This window comes from Bufo gargarizans, chromosome 4, assembly GCF_014858855.1.
Source record: "Bufo gargarizans isolate SCDJY-AF-19 chromosome 4, ASM1485885v1, whole genome shotgun sequence".
Lineage (NCBI taxonomy): Eukaryota > Metazoa > Chordata > Amphibia > Anura > Bufonidae > Bufo > Bufo gargarizans.
Genome location: NC_058083.1, coordinates 107,245,866 through 107,268,001, shown reverse-complemented (window position 1 = coordinate 107,268,001; position 22,136 = coordinate 107,245,866). Strand labels below are relative to the sequence as shown.

At 45.7% G+C, this 22,136-nt stretch overlaps 1 protein-coding gene across 4 annotated transcripts in view; it reads right to left on the bottom strand.

The window, feature by feature from the left end:
- The window catches only part of KLHL24 (kelch like family member 24), an 81,665-nt gene that overhangs the window by 20,425 nt on the left and 39,104 nt on the right, over positions 1 to 22,136 (bottom strand). For 2 of the 4 annotated variants that reach the window (XM_044288550.1, XM_044288551.1), the window contains exons 8-9: positions 8,018 to 8,053; positions 1,715 to 7,771 (exon numbers count right to left, since the gene is read on the bottom strand). The exons of 1 other annotated variant lie outside the window; for it this stretch is intronic. In XM_044288550.1, the coding sequence (XP_044144485.1) occupies positions 7,571 to 7,771; positions 8,018 to 8,053 (237 nt within the window). In that variant the 3' untranslated portion in view covers positions 1,715 to 7,570. Of the gene's footprint in view, positions 1 to 1,714; positions 7,772 to 8,017; positions 8,054 to 22,136 lie in introns of those variants that run through there. One more of the 4 variants, XM_044288552.1, reaches the window with a different exon arrangement.

Sequence of the window (22,136 nt, the reverse complement as noted above, 5' to 3'; positions counted from 1 at the left end):
ACAGTGTCATCCACAGTGCCCTGATGCTTTAAATCTGACCTGCAGCAGGGGAAAAAAATGGCTGGGTTGTTATAGAAACCTGGTGTAAAACTGTGTGTATGTGGAGACTAAGGACCTGCGAGCTTCTATTGGCTGATAAGGGTCATGTGACCAGGCTTCTATTGGCTAATGCATTTTTTGGGAATATCTCACACCGGGATGTCCTTTTGAACAGCTCACTCTCAGACAGCAGCACTGTGTGTGAGCTGCAGGGAGAAAGTCACCCTCCCTCCCACCCCTGCAGCTGACAGAACTTGATTTTTACCTTCATTTTTTTAATCCCTGTCAGCTGCAGAGTGGGCGTGGCCTAACCAGATTAGGGGCATGGTTTAGTGGGACCTGGGGCGGAGCTTTTAAGTCCGTCTTTTGAGGGTGGCCTAAATAGCCACCCTACCTGCTTCCTGAACTGTGACCTCCACAAAACACTCTGCTCCCTTAACAGTGTCATCTATAGCGTCCTGCCCCTTTATAGCTGACCTACAGCAGTGAAGAAAAATGCCTGGGCTGTTATGGAAACCTGGAGTAAAACTGTGTATATGTGGAGACTAAGGGCCTGCCAGCTTCTATTGGCTGATAAAGGACATGTGACCGTGTGTATGGCAGTTGGGATATGAAGAGAAATACTTGCAGGCTTATATTGGCTAATGCAGGTCATTTTTTAGGAAAATCTGAGGAACGGTACGTCCTAGAGATCTGTGACCCCCGCAAGATTTCTTTCCAGGTAGCAAGGGATGTGTATACCAAATTTTGTTGCGTTTTTGTGTGATCGCGGAACATACACACATACATACTGTATATACGTCCTTCTTGTATGTGTATATATATATATATATATATATATATATAGATCCTGTAGATAGGCAATAGGTCATTATGGTAGGACAACCCTTTCAAATATACTGTAGATTATGTGCAATCTGAGGAGGTTACGATTTGGTAAATTTCATGCCAGACATTTATGCTTAAAGGGAACCTGTCACCTCCTAAAGGCATGTAAACCCGCCAGCAGTACCTCAGAGTAGCCCGCAGTGTGATACTAATCATACTTTTGATCCTGCAGCCCGATGCTGCCTAAGGTCAGAAAACGATCTTTTATCCTCCGTCCGCGCCAATTTGCACGTCAGCTTGCAGTCGAGGGGGCAGCGGCCACCTTGCTTCAAGTCAAGGTAACCACGCCCCCTCTTGCCTTTGAGTGACAGCCCGCAATTTGGCTTCGCTTTCTGAAGTCTCGCGCATGCGCGGTGCCCTCTATTTTACTGTGCGATCCCATGCCCTGACAAACTCTGATCGGGGTTGACTGGACTTACAGTTAACTCCTATAGCAGTGAATAGGAGCTATGCATACGGCGTAGCACAGCAAGCTACTTGGGAGTTACAGAAATAGCGTAGCACCAGCCGCTTGGCCATTTCCAGACCTCTGCATAGATCCATACATTACCAAGACCAGATCATCAATGAACTCAACATTAGAACTATTTATATATATGTTTTCTATGTTGTGTATACATTTTGTCATGTGAACTTGGCCTACATTTTGAATATAAGTGAGGATACATGTGAGGTTTAAAAAATAGAGTGGATGTGACAAAGCTTATGATGGAGAACTGGAAGAGGAAGATTAGTTGGACCCACTTTCCCCTTTTCTCTGATAGAATATAAACTCACCATAATTCCATAATTTTTTTAATCTTTATTAAGATCAGACATTAGTAACAATATTATAATTGCCATATTACACAGGAAACCGTTCCAACATATTCAAGAAAAAAAAAATACACTAAAATAAAGCATTACTGTACAAAAATAAAGGCTCCGGGCCGCCTGGTAACTGCTCCATCCTCTAGTCTCCCTTCATAACTTCCGGGTTTGTGTCCATCAATGAACATTTTAACAGATTTCAGATTTGTGGAAGGAAATCCCAATGACGAGATGCTGTCAACTCTGCAGTATCGTTATGTACTAACAATTACCAAGCGCGTCCCTATTGCAAGAAGGAAATCCTCTACAGTTTGTATATACAATACAAAACTCAGGCACGCAGATCATCCCTTTGTCCAAATGAGGTGAAAACCAGTTAAAAGATATCAGTACTGGTAAAAAACTGGCAAAGAAAAATTGCACTTAAGATACGCTTGTTATGTGCAAGCAGGCATGAGAGTTTTATCTGTGAAAAGTTAACAAGGACAGATGATAGACTTGGCTAAACTAATGTCTTACGAAATGAAGAATTAGAAAAGCATGTAGCATGGAGTATGCTGTATTATGGGGGTATATATTCCTACAAGAGTATGGCGGCGCACGGAGCACTATGAAGAGTCATATGGAGTGCCTACAGCTCCATGGTATGGGGTTACAGACTTCTGCATCAGGCTCGAGGCCTAAATCAAAGAACTTCTCTGTTTTATCAATATGTGGACACCAACTAGTGTCAATGGGGCCGGTGGGCATTGCAGTAACATCTGACTAATGCCAGATCCAGAGAGCTCCTGCAGGCTGTCCTCTGCCACAACAGCCTACTGGAGCTCTCGCCTTGCCATATCTGTGGCTACATGCGGTAACATTTGGCCATGCTGGATCCACAGAGCTGCCGAAACAGCCTGCTAAAGACCATCAAACTAGCTTTAGCTCTTTAGCATTACAATTCAGTACTAGAGAACATTAGACAGTGTGAAGCCTCTGTGAAGCACCAAACTCAACTCTAAAATCAATGCTCCTAGGGAAGAATACCGCCATAATACGGCATCCAATGAAAACACACCACCACATACTTTCTATAAATTCAGAAAGAATCCTTGAGGAAAAACCTCCACATCACTGTATGAAATGAGATAAATATGGAGTTACTATATGGGACCACACATTCCATATATTTGTATGCACAGATTACAACCCAGATCTGTAGTAAGGTTGTGTGTACGAGGCCTCATGGTGCACATACACCTGCTATAGGTATCCTACAGCTATCTTTTCTGTCTCAGGGCTCAGCTCGGGCGAATCTATATGAGTCTTCAACGGGGAAAGAGCAGAAATCCTCCCAGAAGAACAAAAGGTTCATTTGCTGAAATTCAAAGTTCCCGATCCTTCTCTTCCCCAACATCAGCTGTTGGGGCAGCGTTGAGAGCGCCCTATAGACATTAGATTGTCGGACAGTGGGTTTGGTCGACAATAGTCTAATGTGTATGGGGGCCTTTAGGGTACTTTCACACTTGCGTTGCTGATTTCCGGCAGGCAATCTGTATGCAAACGGATACCATTTGTAGACGGATCAGTCTCACAAATGCATTGCAATACCAGATCCGTCTCTCCGGTTGTCATCCGGAAAAACGGATCCGGTATTTATCTTTTTCACATTTTTAAAGGTCTGCGCAAAACCGATTCCGTTTGTTCTAGAACACTTGTGGCCGGATCCAGCATTAATGCATTTCAATGAAAAATAATGCCGGCATTTCAGCATGCTGCAGTATTTTCTCAGTCCAAAAACCGTACAGTGACTGAACGGAAGACATCCTGATGCATCCTGAACGGATTGCTCTCCATTAAGAATGCATTAGGATAAAACTGATCATTTTTTTTCCGGTATTGAGCCCCTAGGGCTAGTGTGAAAGTACCCTTAGAAAGAAGGGACATCCAGATTCCTGCAACTGCTCTGCAGCCTTTCAAAGAGCCAGTCAATAGTTTGATGAATTCTAAATGCAACCATGGCGAACCCGGCTTGCTGCTCTGTAGCTTTGGATTGCTCACTCTGCTATTCAGCTAATAAGGAGAGTTAATTCTGAAATTGCATGATAGATTAGCTCGGGCCCAAGTAAAACCATTAATAACATTAAACCTAAAGGGGTTTTTCCAGGATTATGGCCCTTTTTAACTAGCCCGTGGAGCGAGTGGAACCTTATGTAATAATAAGTGTAGCTGCTCCCCGCTGCTCTGTTTCAGCTCCATTTGGCTTTCTTCCGGTTCCTGGCCTCCAATTTGTTTGGAGCAAGTGCTGTTACTTTGCCGATCTCGCCACTCTGGCCAAAAGGCAGGGAGGGGGCTGGGCCAGTGGCCGGATGGTGCACCTAATTTATGATGAGGCGCATGCCGTGTCATAAGTCAGGCTCAGCATTCGGCAGTGCGCTGGGCTATGATAAATCAGGGTCATAATCTTGGAAAACCCCTTTAATGAAAACTATTTTCTACTAACAGCAGTTCACACGCAAACACAATACAGAGAAGTTTTTAAAGTGATGTTCAGCAATGCCAATAATAACTAAGACAGCAAATAGAAAACTGGAAGGCACATCGCATGTAGCCACAGGTATAGTCCTGGCGATCAGTGGATCTGCGGGATTTAGAAGACACACAGCTCGGAAAATAATATATACTGTATATATATATATGAAAGAAGTCTAAAGCTCCTACACAAAAACACACTTCTGTAAAATCTGCCTGCAAAACTTACTGTTCTACTTGCTTCACATGGATCAGACCTATAGCCAGACGTATAATAAAAAATATTAAAAAATTATGAAAAAATTAAAAGCAATTAATAATGAACATACTATAAATTTTAGGAAAAAAAATGTGATTTAAAAACATATAATGGCAAATGTTTGGATCAAAACTGGCCAAACTTTTGATTTATATTTTTGGTACATCTCTTGGCAATGCAGCAATCTTTAGATGGCCCAAAGCTGAGAACAAACCTTACATTCCATTGCTAGAGTCGTCCAGAGACAGGAACCTCATCCAGGAGAAGTCATTAAAGGGATCATCTATCAATGTCATGCCCGCCGATCAGCAGAAAGAAGGGGCGGTGGCGCACCAGTGGGAACCGCATCCCTCTCATTTTTTACACAGGCGCTATCTGTAGGACAGCTCAGCCCGCTATTGCATCTCAGGAGACAAACATTGGAGAGAACATGGGAATCACTGCATTCTGCTGGAAACCAGTGCGTAAAGGAGTTGTCCAAGATTAGAAAAAAAATGTCCAAAAACAGCAGCTTTGTCTATTGACTCCAATGGAGCCGAGGTGTTACACAACCCATGGAGAGAGGTGGTGCTATTTTTGGAAGAAAGCAGCTATACCTTTCCAATCCAGGACAACCCCTTTTAAGATCCGAAAAAACTTCTTTAAACAGCAACCAGCATTATTTTAAAGTGAATCTTAAATTCCACCTTTGAACACCCTGTTATTCCATCACCAAGTTTCTCTGCTGATTAGTTTCTGGATACACTTTTATAGCAGTGGAAGCTTAGTCGTTATAATACACAGCTCAAATGACCTCTATAGTCCTATAGGTACACATAGATAATATTCTGGCTGGGAGAAGGTAGGTTCTTGCTCTGTACTCTTTCATTACTGAGTTCAATGTATACATTTGCATCAAGTAAGCTCTGAAGCTCCCCCTATTGGTGGCTGTAGGCAGCCAGAATTGAATCATTTCACTCCATATTTATACGGGGCATATGAAGACCGATCACTTTAAAAGGTACCGCCACATGTAGCAAAAACACTGCAGAACTGCATGCAGAAACGCCACAGTGTTTACGGGTGCAGAGAAGTGGATAGATGTGACGAAATCAGCCTCACACACTGCAGAGAGTGTCCACACTGGAATCCACACATAACTGGACATGCCATGCAGAATTTACATCTGCAGTAAGTCAATTTACCTTATCTGCTGCATGTTGTCACTTGGGTGAAATCTGCCGCATTGTCGCACCATAAACCGCACAAAATCCATACGATTTGTGCCACTGTGGACTTTTCTCAAAAAGCAAAATCAAAAGAGGACATTGTACCCTAAAGACTTTTTAAATCCTGTTAAAACTTTGGTGAGGGCGCATGCACACAAACGTATCTTTTGTCTGTGTCCGTTCTGTTTTTTTGTTTTGTTTTGCGGCCCGTATGGGGAACCATTCATTTCAACGGGGCTGCAAAAAACCGGAAATGACTCTGTATGCTTTCAGTATCTGTATGTCCGCAAGTCAGTTTTGATAAAAAATTTAACATGTCTTATTCTTGTCCATTTTGCGTACATGGTTAGGCATTGTTACAATGGATCCACAAAAAAAAAAAAAGGATGTAACACGGACGTCACATGGATTTTTTTGGGGGGGGATCTGTGTTTTGCAGACCTCAAAATACAAACGGTCGTGTGTACGAGCCCTAAAGAGGAGAACACCGCTGCACCTAGTAGAGGATAGCACTGATTCACCCAGGGGCGTAGCTATAGGGGGCCCAAAGACCCTTGTGCCACATAAGAAGACACTGGTATTATAGAGAGCTGGTCAAGTTACACCTCTGGCTGGAGGAAAGGGGTGAGGTCAAGAATTTGGCATGGGGGGGGGGCGGGGGGGGGTTGTCGTTTAAATTTTTGCGTCAGGCAGCACAAAGGCAATGTGCTTCTCTGCCCCTGGCCACAAGGCACTGAGGGAAGGGGGGCCCAAGCTGAACTCTTGCACCTGGGCCCAGGAGCCCATAGCTACGCCTCTGGATTCACTTACTGCACTGCTGCAAATATTGTGTGTAATCAGGGTCCACCAAACACAATGCTTTTATTGGTTTGAGTTGGAAATACTGTAGGTATAAACTAAAGCTGCTCTGTCTTACCTGGGCATACCAACTAGGGTTGGACTCACTAGAAAATTACCATCTGTGATATCTACTCCTTGTGTAGGCACAATAGTCTGAATGCAACAAAATCTTGTCTGATCTGTTTGTCCACTGAATGAATAGTGATCCATTTGCCCAGTGTTAGAATACAGGATCTGCATTTTTGTTTCTGGAAAGAGCGCCACCTCTGTCCGTGGGCTGTGTTAGGTACTGCAACGGGTCCCCAATGCAGTAAATAGAGCTGAGCTGCAATAACGGACGCAGCCCATGGACAAGGGTGCTGTTGTTTTACTCCTTCCAGGTTTAGCTAGACATTAGGGGTAAGTACATACAAGAACTTACAATAGCAGTATTTTACCAGTAGCTTGTCGTTACCTCTCAACTACGCTTGAAATACCGTTTATACAGTGAACGCCCCCCACACAGGCAAAATCAATGATACTAAAGGGCAATACACAAGAACCTCTACCATCTGCGTAATCCTGAAATCACAAAATGCTTTCATGCGATTCATGTTTTAAATACACTCAGGACGCATACACACATAGAAAAGAGTGCATAGAAAAAATAGTTGTTTTTTTTTACAAATAATACAGATAGTCCTTTCGGCACGCCGATAAATAATAAGGCATTGGCCGCACAAAATCTATTTGGCGTACTTAAAAGAATGAAAAAAAAAAAATCTGAAAAATGTGCGATCTATTGCTGAGCACCGCCATCATCTTCTCGCCCCACACTTTCACCTGTAGGCCTCAGCTTCTCTCTGGTGACACCCCACCTGTGGTAAGAAAGCACATGGTCCCTTTGGTGCTTCATTTTAAACCACGTGACGGGATCCCAAACATTTTCGATGGCCTGAATAAATGACCAGTTTGCAGATAGTAAAGTGTCCTTTAATTGTGTTCGTGTATTAGTCCCTTCTTCTCCAGGAGGTCACATTTTGAAGGACTTCTCGTTGTATCTGTGAATTGTCACGCAGCCATGGTATGAGACTGGTCTGGGCATAGCTGCCACCCCTGTAATGATGCTGGTTGCCGGATCGTAACATAAGATGGTGTCTGTCGCCTCTCCATTCTCACCTCGTCCACCAAGTATGAAGATTTTCCCATTGCAGACAGACATACCGCAGTTCTCCTTAAAGAAGACATGAAGTCATATTAGTGATGTGCTGGAACTGTATTGGGATGCTACTAGATGGCAGAGACATTCCTATGTGGACATTATAATTACATGGCTTATTACACCCAGTGCCTATACTGTTTAACCCTGTGTGGTGCCATAGAAATATACAGAAACCAGTGCTACTAAACTGTTATCTGAAGTACATGGTGACAAAGGGTTAGAAAGTGAAGTTATTTTACATCACTGGTGACGTCTCACCTTGAGAACTGTGTTCAATTCAGAAGGCCCTACCACCTAAAGGACATGAAAAGTAGAGACATTCAGGGCAGGGCTACATAAAAACCTAAGCAACACAGGACAACAAAATGTAGATTATAAAACATAAAAAACATTGGAAATTAAACGGGTTTTCTGGGAGTAGAATATCGATGACCTTTCCCCAGGACAGGTCAGTAATGTAGGATTGGTGGGGATGCAACAAGCGGCACCTCCACCGATCAGCTGCTCTGGCGAGCTCTGCGGCCTCTTCCTAGGCCAGTACTTTGGTCACGTGGCCTAAGCACAGCTCAGTCCCGTTCATGTGAATGAGCCTGGGCTGCAATACCAAGCACAGTTGCCATACAATGCACAATGCGCTGTGCTTGGTAAGCTATAAGGAGGCAGCAACCCTCACCAGAAAAGCTGATTGTTGGGGTTGTCGGCACTTGGACCTCCACCAATTGGATATTGAAGGACAAATCCTGATTATAAGCCATCAATACAAAACTCCAGGAAAACTCCATTTAAGAACAATACACTAAGGCCGGCCACACATATTAGAGAACTGTCAGTTGACTGTTATAATATCTCTTCTTGGTTCCCCGTACACATATACATCCGACAAGCTGAGTAGGCATGTATCCCGAATAGGGGGTGAGTGGAGAAATCTGCTGCCGGACACCTCTAGCAATTTCTTGTCTTCCAGGGAACAAAAGGCTGAAAGCCAACTGCCTGATCCTTATCTTCCCCGACATCTAGTATCGGAGGAGAGTTGGGAGGCCCTAATATGTATTAGATGGTCACCACATCTGCCAAAATTGGAGGTTTGGGTTGACCTTTATATAGTGTATGGCCAGCTTAAAGAGAGTCTGTGGCCAACTTCACTCATGTCAAACTGTTAATACCGCAGTGTGGGTCACACACACACAGATAACTCATGGTACCTTTTCTTGCCACTTCTGTGGCTGCAATGTTCCAAAAATGAATTTTAAACCATATGCAGATGGGGTTTGGACATACCCAGGGGTGGTGTTTGCTGCTCCAAGTGCCCAGGCCCCACGACGTTACTCGCGAAAAATCCTCCCCTCTATCGCAGTTAGCGTGCTCAGTATCCATGTGAAGTGCATGCTGCTGCCCTCAGTGGGTATCGTATGGCACAGGCGTGGGCCAGCGCTGGTGTTTGCAGGCACACATTGAAGATAGGCACGTCACATGGATACTGGGCAGGATAACTGCGATAGAGGGGGGAGTTTTCACAGAGTAACGCCGTGGGCCTGGGCACTTGGAGTGGCAAACACTGCCTCCGGGGTACTTGTAAACCACATCTGCATATGATTTAAACTTCATTTTTGGAACACTGCAGCCACAGAAGTGGCGAAAAAAGGTGCCAGGTGTTATCCGTGTGTGTGGCCCACAATGTGGTATTAACAGTTTGACATGAGTGAAGTTGGTGACAGACTCCCTTTAAGGGTACAACAATAGCTTAGTGGGGAAAAATACACAACCAGCGGTATACTGTATGTGTTGATCCAGTCATCTAGTTGTATGTAGATAGTAGAGAGGAGCTGAAGCATGTGAGATATCCATTATTAAAGTCACAACTATAGGACGTTCTCTGGAGAACTGGACCTTTTCTCACATGGTATGGAAATGAATGACCTCTTAGATGGGTTAGCCATAAAAAAAAAATATATATATTCTTAAAAGGGTTACTGTCACCAGATTTAACCCTATTAAGCTAGCTGACATTAGCGATGTGCTAATGTCAGCTAAACCTAACTAGTCTACTCCTACTTTTATCTATGCCCCCGTTACGTCACCTCCCTCCAAGTCCTGATTGACAGGGCCAGGCAGCACTCGCATCTGTCTGCCAGCCCTGTGCTCTGGTGAAATCTTGCGCTTAATTGGGTCAAGTCTGGTGACAGAAACCCTTTAAATGCAAAGAGCATGTAAAAAAATTATTTATCAATTCAAATGTATAAAAAATATGTTGGGGGTCATTTATGAACAGATATACGCCACTTTTGTGGTGTATATTTGGCACAGATTCTGTCGCACGCCATGTTGCAGCAGAATCTGTGTCTTCTTCCCCGCTCACACCAGGTCTAAAAAAGGGCAGGACCGTCTCATTCGTCATTTTCTATGCCTGGTTTAGGCGTAGAAAATGGTCTACATAACCACCAGCGCTGGGGCTTATTAAGACTGGCATCTAAAATGCCGGTCCTAATAAATGTGCCCCGTTGTCTTTATTGAGATAACACACTGGTGGACGTGGTTGCACCTAGATATTCCTTTATCTCTGATCGCTCTGCCAACTTAGTGAATCCAGATGTGATGGATAAACATGAGCCATTCATTTTGGTCCACAAGCTCCTTCTCCAGTCTGGTGGTGCTTCATCTCTACTCGTCAGAGGAAGCTGAGCAGGCACAGTTGCACTACCACAAGTAGAGAAGAAACATCACCAAGCTGGATAAATGTGCAACCCCCAAGCCAAGTTGACCAAGCTTGACATGAATGCAACCTGTCTGATCCCTGTATCACCTGGCGACAAATGTCAGGGGGTGGTTTGCCAGTCACCATAATACCTGGCTGACAAAGATCTCATATCTATGGCAAATATAAGGCAGAGAATAGAACCCTTGCAAGATATTGATGTTCATATCTCTCGACAAGGGTAAATTCACACTAACGTAAGCCATCCATGCCTGTGCTGTGGACTGCAAATTGCGGTCCACAATGTATGGGCACTGACTATAAGAATCCAGTTTTGCAGCGCGGACCCATTCAAGTGATCCACACTATATGGCAAAAGATAGCACATGTCCTATCTTTTGCAGTGCGGAGGCATGGATTAAAAAGCCCACGTTAGTATTTCAGAGTGCTTCCGATCTGTGTATCTGCTCCTCATTGCGCTTCATCTTGAGGATTGCGGACCCATTCAAGTCAATGGGTCCGCATCCGTGGTACGGGATTCACAGGGCCGGTGCCCGTATATTGCGGAAATACCATTTGCTGTCCGCATTAGGGGCATGGATGCCTACGGTCGTGTGAATGGACCCCAAGGGAAAGGAAATGTCAGTATGGGACTTTAAATGAGTTTTCCTGCCCGTAGATACTGATGACCAATCCTCAGGATAGGCCATCTGTTTTAAGAACCTGGATAACTTTAAAGTGATGGTTGTCTAGTCAAACAGCACATATTGAGCATTATCAGGCTCCTTTGTCCACTAAGTGATAATTTTATAGATGAGTGTAATACTGGAAGGTGGAAGACAGCAGCATGAGACAGAAAGGCCGATTTATATTTATGATGAAGACGGCAGGTAACAATAATCGCCAGCAACCACTAGAGGGACCCTGAGCACTTCATGGGAGGCTCTCTGCATGTGTAATGAAGAACACAGGATAGGGAATAAGTGTCCGATCTGTGGAGGTCCAACTGTAGGGTCCCAGACAATCACAAGAAAAGGTGCCCATCCCCCCCCTTTGTAGAGTCAGACACACATGCATATCCAGAACTTCATTCAACTCTACTACTGGGACTGCCGGGGTACAATCGCTTGTACTTGACTATCTCTGACAGTCCCATAAAGCCGTATGGAATGGCAAACATGTCTGCCACTCCAGTCAAACGGGGGAACGTGGGCCCCTGTTCTTGTGATCGGCAAGGGCCCCATAGGTCAGACACCCATCGAAGCTATTGTGATATTGCATGTTTTGTTCTGGAAGGTAGCTGTGGCATCACATGTCTAACAAGTAAGCTGCTATGACATCACGACTGGGTTTCCCACTGTGACATCAACACTGTGTTTCTATCAGGGATGCTCACATCAGTGGGGCTGAGTGGGGGAAGAAGGGGATATGTCTGGTTTCAACTCTGGAAGACAAAAACGTGATGTAAACCCAGCCCAAGTTTGCAAGAAGCAGGAGACAGATGGGCGCAATTGTCCTAGACTTTAATAATGAGTCTATACACAGGTTTATTTTTTAGTGTAGGAGACACTTAAAGGGAATGTCCTATCTGGACATTTGCTGCATATACACAGGATATACCATAATTGTCCAACTTCTGTGAATGCAGAGCAGGGGGGGCTCTCTCCATTCACTGCTATGGGAATTCAGAAAAGTGAGAGTGCTTGGAAATCCAACAGCAGTGAATGTAGACAGCCATACAACTTTCACCAGTCATAAAATTTAAGGACACAAGTTTAAAAAATGTAGGGAAGTTGCATGGAATTAAAAGTGCAATCCCCAAAAATTCTGTGTTGCTAAGGCTACTTTCACACTAGCGTTCGGCTAGCGTTCGATCGGATCCGTTCTGAACGGATCCGATCATAATAATGCAGACGGAGGCTCCGTTCAGTACGGATCCGTCTGCATTATTTTAGCAAAAAAAAGCTAAGTGTGAAAATAGCCTAGTACGGATCCGTCCAGACTTTCAATGTAAAGTCAATGGGGGACGGATCCGCTTGAAGATTGAGCCACATTGTGCCATCTTCAAACGGATCCGTCCCCATTGACTTACATTGAAAGTCTGGACGGATCCGCACGGATCCGCACGCCTCCGAACGGCCAGGCGGACACCCGAACGCTGCAAGCAGCGTTCAGCTGTCCGCCTGTCCGTGCGGAGGCGAGCGGAGCGGAGGCTGAACGCCACCAGACTGATGCAGTCTGAGCGGATCCGCCTCCATTCAGACTGCATCAGGGCTGGACGGCTGCGTTCGGGTCCGCTCGTGAGCTCCTTCAAACGGAGCTCACGAACGGAAACCCGAACGCTAGTGTGAAAGTAGCCTAAACCGGAACACACACACATATATATATGTATATATGGAAAGGGATCCTGATAATAGCACTATATCGGGCAAATACATGCACTGACATATTTCTTCTTAAAGGAACAATAAACCTAGAGTGGATGCTAAAAATAAGCAAGAAAGATAGTTGGCCTTCTGCACTTTCAGCAAGGTCCTAACACAAACAGTCTTGTAGAAATCCTCCAGAGAACAAAGGGGTTAATCTCCTGATTTAGCTGGAGGGGGTCGGGCTTAGAAAACGGACAAGGTATAATGATCTTTTTGCTCTGCTGCCGACAGGCTCCAGGCACTTGTCTTACAGGTACTGCGCTGGGAGGAGGAGGAGGAGGGGGGACATGACTGTCCTCCTGAGACACAGAGAGCAGATTTAGGCCTCATGCACACGACCGTTGTTTTGGTCCGCATCTGAGCCACAGTTTTTGCGGCTCGGGTGCGGACCCATTCACTTCAATGGGGCCGCAAAAGATGCGGACAGCACTCTGTGTGCTGTCCGCATCCGTTGCTCCGTTCTGTGGTCTGCAAAAAAAATATAACCTGTCCTATTCTTGTCCGTTTTGTGGAGAAGAATAGGCAGTTATATTAATGGCTGTCCGCTTCGTTCCACAAATTGCGGAACGCACACGGACGCCATCCGTGTTTTGCGGATCCGCAATTTGTGGACCACAAAACACACAATGGTCGTGTGCAGGAGGCCTTATTTATATAGGAGAAAAATCAGAATCAAGAGAAATGAGGAGATGATGGGCGGGAGTGCTGGGATACTTTACTACTTACATGCTAACGCATACCGAGGACTCCTAAACTCTGATATAATGGAAAGGACTCCTTCTTCAGCGCACAGGCCCTTTATGGGCTTACTGTGAGGGAATGAAGATGAGTAGAACACTAAATATTGCATATTCTGAATTTGTGTCTTTTGAGCTATCCGGTCATTACAGTAGTTGTGGAGAAGGCGGGTGTTGTTTCCAGATAACAGATTCTCTTTAAAGGGCATGTGTCAGCAGGATCATCCCTATTACACTAGCTATAATGATACATATGCAAATTAACCTGAGATGAGTCCTGTCCCTGACTCATCTCACATACAGGACTCATCTCAGGTTAATTTGCATATGTATCAAATCGTTTTTTTTTACACAATAAAAGCACACAGAGCTATGGGGACTGGGTATTGCGGATGTGCTAGCGGCCATCTAGCAACCCATGTCCTCAGCTCTATACACAAAATCCTGGTCACAGGTTCCCTTTAAGCCCTGATTTGCATATTTTAAAAATACTTTATTTTGCTTAAATGCAGCAATGGATCTGGACATGAAAGGTATTTTCAGCAAGGTCAGCCCTACCAGGCATTGTGGCTGGTTTAACAGGGTTGATACTGCAAACAGATGCCCTTTAAGGTTAAGGCTAGGTCTACACGACGACATTTGTCGCGCGACATTTTGTTGCACCAATGTCGCGCGACAATTTTTATAATGGCAGTCTATGGTGTCGCACTGCAACATGCGACATGCTGCGACTGCGACGCGACAGTCGCAGAAAATCCATTCAAGATGGAATTTTCTGCGACTGTCGCGTCGCAGTCGCAGCATGTCGCATGTTGCAGTGCGACACCATAGACTGCCATTATAAAAATTGACGCGCGACATTAGTGCAACAAAATGTCGCGCGACAACTGTTGCGCCCTATCTGTCGTGCGACTTTTTGTCGCGCGACAAATGTCGTCGTGTAGACCTAGCCCAGTGATGGTGAACCTTTTACAGACCGAGTGCCCAAACTGCAACATAAACCCACTTATTTATCGCAAAGTGCCAACACATCAATTTACCTTGAATACTACAGTCCAATATAGAATATCTTCCATGTACTTTATCATTTATCTACAATATCCTGCCTACATTCAGTGCGCTGCCTGTGCTGTTCATAGTGCGCCCTGTGCTAATAACTGACAGGAGAAGTCTAAGGCATATTGGTACAACATAGATGTTTTCCAGGGTGTGGGTGCCCACAGAGAGGGCTCTGAGTGCCGCCTCTGGCACACGTGCCATAGGTTCGCCATCACTGACCTAGCCTTACATTACAAGTAATACACTGGTAAATATAATACGCACTTTGTTTTTGATCAGCAGGAAACGCCCTGCAATGACCTGACATGTACTTCCCTAAAAGTATTAACAGAAAAATGCAAAAGAAAGACTTTAAAAAAAATTAAAAAAAAATCCAGCCACGTAAAAGAACAAAGACAAAAGTGATGGCGTATGAGAGGGTGGATAAGACAGCAGGTGGCTGACAACGGAGGCTTGTGTGTTAGGCCCTTCAGTTGTGGAGTCATACACATGGAGATCCATTCATCTATTTACACCCTGAAGGCAATCCAGATTCATTTTTCAAAGGTGCCGGAAATCCACATTAAAGTGTAAAAAAACATTTGTATAAATCATGTCTGCTATGACTCCAGAGATATGAGGTGAATTTACTTCTGGTCCGTGTGGCCTGTACTATATAGGCAGGAACATTCAACCTATGTTTTTGCCGAGATTTAACTTAAAAAAAAAAAGAGGCACCACTCCAATATGGGTGAAAGAGTGATGGATCCGCTTTATTGCCCAAAATTGCAATGTTTCAGCCCAGCTCAATGGGGCCTTTCTCAGAAAAAAAAAATAATAATAAAAAATAATTACGGGACCGTTCTCAAGCAATTTTATTGATGGAACAGTGGTCAAGTTTATACTGCTGGCACTCCTTCTCTTTATACAAAGGTGTGCTCCCGTGTGTGTGTGTGCGGCACTTAAACGCTGGTCCGGTATTTGATCTCATCTAGCTGGAAATCAGCCCAGCCGCCCATGTTGGGAGGAAAATACCTGCCTTCTCAAACAAAACCCCTTGCTATGTCACATAGCACCCTCCCCCACCCTTTGTGTTTCCCTGTAACCGGCCTGCCCTGTGTTCTAACCATCTGGTGACCCAAGAATTCCTCTCTTTGGCCTGGCTCATCCACTTGAGTGGGGAGTGGCCGGTGGTTATCAGACAGAACTTTCTCCCCAACAGATAATAGCGGAGAGACTCGAGTCCCCACTTGATGGCCACTATCCACTATACTATACCGGGTCTCCGCTGGAGTGAGCTTACGGCTTAGGAAGACGACGGGATGCTCCTGACCTACTTCGGAGGCATCGGTCTGTACTATAAACTCCCTTTTGAAGTCGGGCGTCACCAAAACCGGGGACCCACACAGGGCCAACTTCAAAGTGGAGAAAGCCTCTTCCGCCTGGTCATTCCAGCGAACCATCACGGACTTCCCATCCCTTTAAGAGACCTGTCAATGGAGCTGCTAAAGTGGCAAAATGGGGAACGAACCTCATATAATAGCCCACCATTCCCAGGAATGACTTTACTTGCCTAGAGGTGACAGGTCGGGGCCAATTCCTTATCTGGTCCTGTGTCTTCTGCATTCCCAGATGACTCCCGAGAACATGCTGGTGGGCTAACGCTAACACGAGTTAGCCTGGGGCACCACCAACTGTTCAATGGATTCACCTCGCAGCTGGTTTACCCGGTACAACATATCCTGATGAACCACAAAATGGGGGAACACCGACTCTGCCCCTGGTTGTTGTGGTTCACCATCTACTATTAATACATTTTCCCAGGCTCGGGATAGGGTTGGGTCCCAGTGTTGGGCGGTACCAAATTTATCCCCGGAGACACTGAGGTCTGCCAATTCAGGACCCAGCGGCAAGTCCTCCATGTCTCCCACCATCACAATTAGCGGGGTTGTCTCAGCCTCTTCCACCGAAGTGGCGGTCACCCCTAAAGCTGGCCCTTCAGACTCAGGTTCCCAGGGTTCTGGTCTCCCCCCTGAGCCGAGCCACTCTGCTAGGGTTACGCCTGTCTCATGGGTATCAGTCACTCTCATAGCAGGCCACAGTGCCTGGAAGCCTGGGAAGTCTCTCCCTATTATAAGTTCGTAGTGTACAGGGAGTGCAGAATTATTAGGCAAGTTGTATTTTTGAGGATTAATTTTTATTATTGAACAACAACCATGTTCTCAATGAACCCAAAAAACTCATTAATATCAAAGCTGAATATTTTTGGAAGTAGTTTTTAGTTTGTTTTTAGTTTTAGCTATTTTAGGGGGATATCTGTGTGTGCAGGTGACTATTAATGTGCATAATTATTAGGCAACTTAACAAAAAACAAATATATACCCATTTCAATTATTTATTTTTACCAGTGAAACCAATATAACATCTCAACATTCACAAATATACATTTCTGACATTCAAAAACAAAACAAAAACAAATCAGTGACCAATATAGCGACCTTGCAAGGACACTCAAAAGCCTGCCATCCATGGATTCTGTCAGTGTTTTGATCTGTTCACCATCAACATTGCGTGCAGCAGCAACCACAGCCTCCCAGACACTGTTCAGAGAGGTGTACTGTTTTCCCTCCTTGTAAATCTCACATTTGATGATGGACCACAGGTTCTCAATGGGGTTCAGATCAGGTGAACAAGGAGGGCATGTCATTAGATTTTCTTCTTTTATACCCTTTCTTGCCAGCCACGCTGTGGAGTACTTGGACGCGTGTGATGGAGCATTGTCCTGCATGAAAATCATGTTTTTCTTGAAGGATGCAGACTTCTTCCTGTACCACTGCTTGAAGAAGGTGTCTTCCAGAAACTGGCAGTAGGACTGGGAGTTGAGCTTGACTCCATCCTCAACCCGAAAAGGCCCCACAAGCTCATCTTTGATGATACCAGCCCAAACCAGTACTCCACCTCCACCTTGCTGGCGTCTGAGTCGGACTGGAGCTCTCTGCCCTTGACCAATCCAGCCATCTGGCCCATCAAGACTCACTCTCATTTCATCAGTCCATAAAACCTTAGAAAAATCAGTCTTGAGATATTTCTTGGCCCAGTCTTGACGTTTCAGCTTGTGTGTCTTGTTCAGTGGTGGTCGTCTTTCAGCCTTTCTTACCTTGGCCATGTCTCTGAGTATTGCACACCTTGTGCTTTTGGGCACTCCAGTGATGTTGCAGCTCTGAAATATGGCCAAACTGGTGGCAAGTGGCATCTTGGCAGCTGCACGCTTGACTTTTCTCAGTTCATGGGCAGTTATTTTGCGCCTTGGTTTTTCCACACGCTTCTTGCGACCCTGTTGACTATTTTGAATGAAACGCTTGATTGTTCAATGATCACGCTTCAGAAGCTTTGCAATTTTAAGAGTGCTGCATCCCTCTGCAAGATATCTCACTATTTTTGACTTTTCTGAGCCTGTCAAGTCCTTATTTTGACCCATTTTGCCAAAGGAAAGGAAGTTGCCTAAAAATTATGCACACCTGATATAGGGTGTTGATGTCATTAGACCACACCCCTTCTCATTACAGAGATGCACATCACCTAATATGCTTAATTGGTAGTAGGCTTTCGAGCCTATACAGCTTGGAGTAAGACAACATGCATAAAGAGGATGATGTGGTCAAAATACTCATTTGCCTAATAATTCTGCACTCCCTGTAGATTGGTGGCGACAGCCACCTCATGGTCCAACTGCCGGCAACCGTGGATAGAGACACCATAGCAGTGGGATAATCTTTTATGTCTCCATGAATACACATAACCCCAAATTTCCAGCCAGTATACTCAGTGGACCGCGTACCAGGGGATCCCTTACCAGGGTCACCAGACTCCCTAAAACCAACAGAGCCTCCGCTGGAGTGTCTCCCACCTCCACCTGGCAAAGGTGATTCAGAGTCTCCAGGGCACCCGCTGGTAAGTGACAGATCATTAAGCAATGCGCCGCACAGACCTGTCACTTACCAGTAGGAGGAGCTCCCGGCCGGTCACAGACAGCGCAGCAGCCAGCAGGTAAGTATGATGCTTCTAATATTGCTAGGTAACCATGGCAACCAGGACTGCAGTAGCGTCCTGGTTGCCATGGTTACCGATCGGAGCCCCAGCGATTAAACTGGGACTCCGATCGGAACTCCGCTGCCACCAATGATCGGGGGGGGAGGGGGGGGGAGGCTGCACACTGGCCACCAATGTTATAAATACAATAGAGGGAGGGAGGGGGGGCCGGGGCGCACACTGACTACCAATGAAATTGAAACTGGGGAGGGGGTCTGCCCCCTGCTGCCTGGCAGCCCCGGATCTCTTACAGAGGGCTATGATACGCACAATTAACCCCTTCAGGTGCGGCACCTGAGGGGTTAATTGTACGGATCACAGCCTCCTGTAAGAGATCGGGTGCTGCCAGGCAGCAGTCATGTACACAGTACGTAGTATATTCTAACTAGAAGCGTCCCCATCACTATGGGAACGCCTCTGTGTTAGAATATACTGTCGGATCTGAGTTTTCACGAAGTGAAAACTCAGCTCTGAAAAAGCTTTTATGCAGACGGATCTTCGGATCCGTCTGTATGAAAGTAACCTATGGATCACGGACACGGATGCCAATCTTGTGTGCATCCGTGGTTTTTCACGGACCCATTGACTTGAATGGGTCAGTGAACCGTTGTCCGGATCACGGAGGCGGATGACAAACGGTGCATTTTCCGAGTTTTCAACGGACCCATTGAAAGTCAATGGATCCGCAGAAAATCACGGAAAACGGAACAACGGCCACGGGTGCACACAACGGTCGTGTGCATGAGGCCTAAGATGTAGATTTGAAAACTATTCAAGTTAACCGATTGGTGCATTACTAATCATGCCGTTTCTGATTGATGCATCATGTGTTTCAGTTTTTATTTTTTATTCTAATGTTACAACCTTTTTTCTACCCTGTATTTATTCCCCTGATGAACTGAAATTTGGGGACACGCGTTGGAAATTTCTAGGGTAATGAAAGGGTGAGTGAGGATAGGCACGAGACCACAGGCCACCCACCATCAGGGTGTTCCTGTGCGTTGAGGCATTAGTTAGGGTCCCACTTTTTCCCACGTGCATCCCCGAGACTCTCTCTCTCTCCTCCCCTTTTTGGAATAGTGTTATTTTTATTGACAGATTACCGTATTTATCGGCGTATAACACGCACTTTTTCCCCCTGAAAATAGGGGGCAAATGATGTATGCGTGTTATACGCCGATTAGGGCTGAGAGGCAGGACTGAGCCGGCCGGCACAGCGGAGGGAGGAGGAGGGAGGAGGAAGGAGGAGGGAGTCCCTCCCTCCCCACTGTGCGCGGCTGCCGCTGAAGACCAACGAGGACAAAGTAGGAGGAGGAGGGGAGGGACTGTGGCCACTGCGCCACCAATGAATGTGCCGGCCATATCCCACAGGGTCCCCCTCCTCCCCCCCATCATTGGTGGCAGTTTGCAGTTCCGATCGGAGCCCCAGCAGTGTAATGCTGGGGCTCCGATCGGTTACCATGGCAGCCAGGAGTCACGCTACTGAAGCCCTGGCTGCCATGGTATGTTAGTGAGCAGAGAGCAGCGCATTATACTCACGTGCACTGTGGCCGCCGGTCGCTCCTTCTTCTGTCTGTGCGGCGGATTGCTAGTGCTTACAGCATTAGCAATGCGCCGCACAGACCTATGAGAAGGAGCGACCGTCGGCCACAGCGCACGTGAGTATAATGCGCTGCTCTCTGCTCACTAACATACCATGGCAGCCAGGGCTTCAGTAGCGTGACTCCTGGCTGCCATGGTAACCGATCGGAGCCCCAGCATTACACTGCTGGGGCTCCGATCGGAACTGCAAACTGCCACCAATGATGGGGGGAGGAGGGGGACCCTGTGGCCACTGCCACCAATGATTAATACTGGGGAGGGAGGGGGGGGGGTTTGCGTTACCAGAGGGGGCAGATCAGAGGCTTTATTTGAAATTTAATTTTTTTTCCTGAAATTTCCCTCTTAAAAGGAAGGTGCGTGTTATACGCCTGTGCGTGTTATACGCCGATAAATACGGTAATATAAAGTTTTGTATCTATTATTTGTTTTGTAAGACCTGGAAGTGATTCTATTGCCTACAACTAAAAGGAACTGTTCCAGGTACACACCCCTTTAATGTGAACATGTGTCACTTAGGCTGAGTTCACTTAGGCTTTTTCCCATCCATTTAACGTATACAAAAACGTATACGTTAAACGGATGCCTCAGACTAATACCATACAGTGGCATCCATTCACCATAGAGTTCCATTGTAAAAAAAAAAAAAAGGTATCCTTTTTTTTCTAACGTGTACATCAAACAGAGGCATAAAACGTGATGTGAACCTACCCTTATTGTGACACGTCACAAATATTTGGCTCAGCTGTGTACAGGAAATACATATATATATTTCACACACACTGATCAAAAAATATAAATGCAACACTTTCGGTTTTGCTCCCACTTTGCATGAGCTGAGCTCAAAGATCTGAAACATTTTCTACATACACAATAGACCCATTACTCTCAAATATTGTTCACAAATCTGTCTAAATCTGTGTTAGTGAGCACTTCTCCTTTGCTGAGATAATCCCTCCCACCTCACAGGTGTGGCATATCAAGGTACTGATTAGACAGCATGAATATTGCACAGGTGTGCCTTAGACTGCCCACAATAAAAGACCACTCTGAAATGTGCACAGTTTTGCCTTACTATGGGGGAAGGGGTCAGAAAAGCAGTCAGTATCTGGTCTGGCCACCATTTGCATGAGGCAGTGCAACACAACTCCGTCGCATACAGTTGATCAGCTTGTTGATTGTAGCCTGTGAATTGTTGGTCCACTCCTCTTCAGTAGCTGTGCAAAGTTGCATAATATTGGCAAGAACTGGAACACCCTGTCGTATACGCCGATCCAGAGCATCCAAAACATGCTCAATGGGTGACATGTCCGGTGAGTATGCTGGCCATGCAAAGACTGGGATGTTTTCAGCTTCCAGGAATTGTGTACAGATCCTTGCAATATGGGGCCTTGCATTATCATGCTGCAACATGAGGTGATGGTCGATGGATGGCACAACAACGGGCCTCAGGATCTCGTCACGGTATCTCTGTGCATTCAAAATGCCATCAATAAAATGTACTTGTGTTCGTTGTCCATAACATACACCTGCCCATAACCATAACCCCACCGCCACCATGGGCCACTCGATCCACAACATTGACGTCAGCAAACCGCTCACCCACACGACGCCACACACGCTGTCTGCCATCTGCCCTGAACAGTGAAAACCGGGACTCATCCGTGAACAGAACGCCTCTCCAATGTGCCAGACACCATACAATGTGAGCATTTGCCCACTCAAGTCGGTTACGACGACGAACTACAGTCAGATTCAGACCCCGATGAGGCCGACGAGCATGCAGATGAGCT